The following is a 2,500-nucleotide window of genomic DNA, read 5'->3' on the forward strand; positions in this document are numbered from 1 at the left end:
GAGATGCACCTGCGCCTCCAATCAAGACCGGTTTAAAAGGCTCACCAATCTTCCTGCACTTGAGAGGCTCTCTTACTGAGACATTGGCTGCTACCTCTCCAGCCTGTTATTGTCTATGTGTATTGTGATTTTGACATTGTTAAATTAAAATCCCACAGGTTGGGTTACTTTAAAAAGGTGTTTGTACTCTTTTAAGGTTAAGTTTGGTTCTATGTTACCCCCATAGGGCCGTTTCATGTGTTGGGGCGTAACTATAGCATATCAACTCATAGCTAGGAACACTAGCATCACACTTTTACATATCTTTCAGTCTTATGGCACAAGCAGGAGAGAAACTTCGACTTTTTTTGCACACCTCAGCTGGTAGGTGCGTCGGAGATGGCCCATGGGTCACTCAGCAACAATTTAAAGAAGCTCCCGCGCACTGACCTTTTCGCTGTTCTTTCTTTAATAACGACGTTTCGGTACTAGACCTTCATCAGGCAGTGTGCGGGAGTTTCTTTCGGGAGTTGTTACAAACAGGAGAGAGAAAAAGAAAAGTGAAAGCTGTGAAAGCCTGACTGGGAAACTCCAACTCCCATTGTTATTGTGAGAGCAGTACGGTGGGACCTTACCATGCTCAGGGTACCTCAGTCATGGAGGAGGATGGGGGAGAGCACTGGTTAATTACTCCCCCCCACCAACCTGCCGGGTCAGGATTCGAAACGGCAACCTTTTGGGGTTACACGTCTGACGCCCTAACCGCTTACCCATGACTGCCCATAAAAAACCAGTGAGGAGGACAGGTTAAGAGAAACAGAGCAAAGGAGATATAATGGCACAAACACACCAACAGCAACTAGAGCGACAACAACGACGGAAGTTATTGACTTTGTATGGAGATGGCGACCGAAGAGACAAAAGCGTTTTTGGTGACTAAAGGCGATTTGAACGACTTGAGTGACAGATTGTAGTTGAACTTTAGTAAATATTATGCTATGTCAGCTATGTGTAATGTAATGTAATGTAATGTAATGTAATGCAGTCATTCTATCCACAGACATAGTGTATTGCAATGTAATGTAATGTAATGTAATGTAATGTACTGTAATGTAATGTAATGTAATGTAATGCAATGTAATGTAATGTAATGTAATCGTTCTATCCCCAGGTATACCCTGTTGCCGACAGTAATGTAATATAATGTAATGTAATGTAATGCAATGTACAGGTAATATAATGTAATGTAATGTAATGTAATGTAATGTAATGCAATGTAATGTAATGTACAGGTAATGTAATGTAATGTAATGTAATGTAATGTAATGTAATGTAATGTAGTGTAATATAATGTAATGTAATGTAATGCAATGTACAGGTAATATAATGTAATGTAATGTAATGTAATGTAATGCAATGTAATCATTCTATCCCCAGGTATACCCTGTTGCCGACGGGCGTGTTGCAGATCACAGGCCTCAGGGAGGAGGACAGTGGCGTCTTTTGCTGCGTGGCTCACAACAGCGCCGGAGTTAAACACAGCAACGGGGCACGCCTCACCGTCTCAGGTACACACACACACACACCAGTGCTTTACACTAACTTTTTCGCTTACCAGCCATTTTGGCTAGTGGTTTTCGTGACTCACTAGCCATTGGGCCTTTTCACTAGCCATAATTTTCTTAAGCATCATAGCAGCTTTAATGAATTATATAATAGGCTGTAATAATGTAATGTAGGAGAATATAACATAAAATAATATAATATAATATATTATATTATCTTATATTATCTTATATTATATTATCTTATATTATATTATATTATATTATATTATATTAATATAATATAATATAGGGTCTAATAACTAGAATTGTTGTTAATTGGTCCATGCATGCATGCTATAAGAACAGATTAACTCATCTGAGGAATGGCATAGCCGTGCAGAAACACCAAGCACAGTGTTGTGGAAGGGCACAAATGTAAGCTACATTAGAGCAAAATATTTCCGTCTTTGATCTGAAGGGCACTTTCGATGCGCAAAGTAGATGGTGCAAAGTCATTGCCAAGCTTCGCATGTCCTCGGTCATGGATGTAGAATAACACCTCTTCTGGAATATTTTCTCATAAAAGTAGGCTATCTACTAGAAGGCACACACATATGCGGCCGGTAACTACAGAAGGAGCTACGACTTCCTTTCATTCCGTTTAATATTGAGTTGTTTAAAATATAAACGGACGCAAAGCAAGATGGGCACATGCGAAGGGACATGGGACATGATTTTGTACTGTCTGGACTGCGCGTTGTTTAAGCCCCGTTTGACAGTCGGGAACAACGGCACAAGAAACATGGAGGAATATTAAGGTATGAAGACATACAGGCAAATCAGAAAATGATTTAAACCGAACATTATTAATGCCGCATGTGTCCTTGTTGTCCTTGTCTCAAGACTTTCTAAAGACTGAGGTGTTCTCCTCTCGCCTTGGTCATTTTAATGTCCACTACTAGGCTACTTTTACT

At 39.9% G+C, this 2,500-nt stretch overlaps 1 protein-coding gene across 1 annotated transcript in view; it reads left to right on the forward strand.

Annotated features, from left to right (window-relative positions):
• igdcc3 (immunoglobulin superfamily, DCC subclass, member 3) overlaps positions 1 to 2,500 on the forward strand; it is a 176,633-nt gene that overhangs the window by 87,868 nt on the left and 86,265 nt on the right. The window contains exon 5 of the mRNA XM_063189970.1: positions 1,417 to 1,547. Coding sequence (XP_063046040.1) covers positions 1,417 to 1,547 — 131 coding nt within the window. The remainder of the gene's footprint in view (positions 1 to 1,416; positions 1,548 to 2,500) is intronic.

The sequence above is a fragment of the Engraulis encrasicolus genome, chromosome 23, assembly GCF_034702125.1.
Source record: "Engraulis encrasicolus isolate BLACKSEA-1 chromosome 23, IST_EnEncr_1.0, whole genome shotgun sequence".
Taxonomy (NCBI): domain Eukaryota; kingdom Metazoa; phylum Chordata; class Actinopteri; order Clupeiformes; family Engraulidae; genus Engraulis; species Engraulis encrasicolus.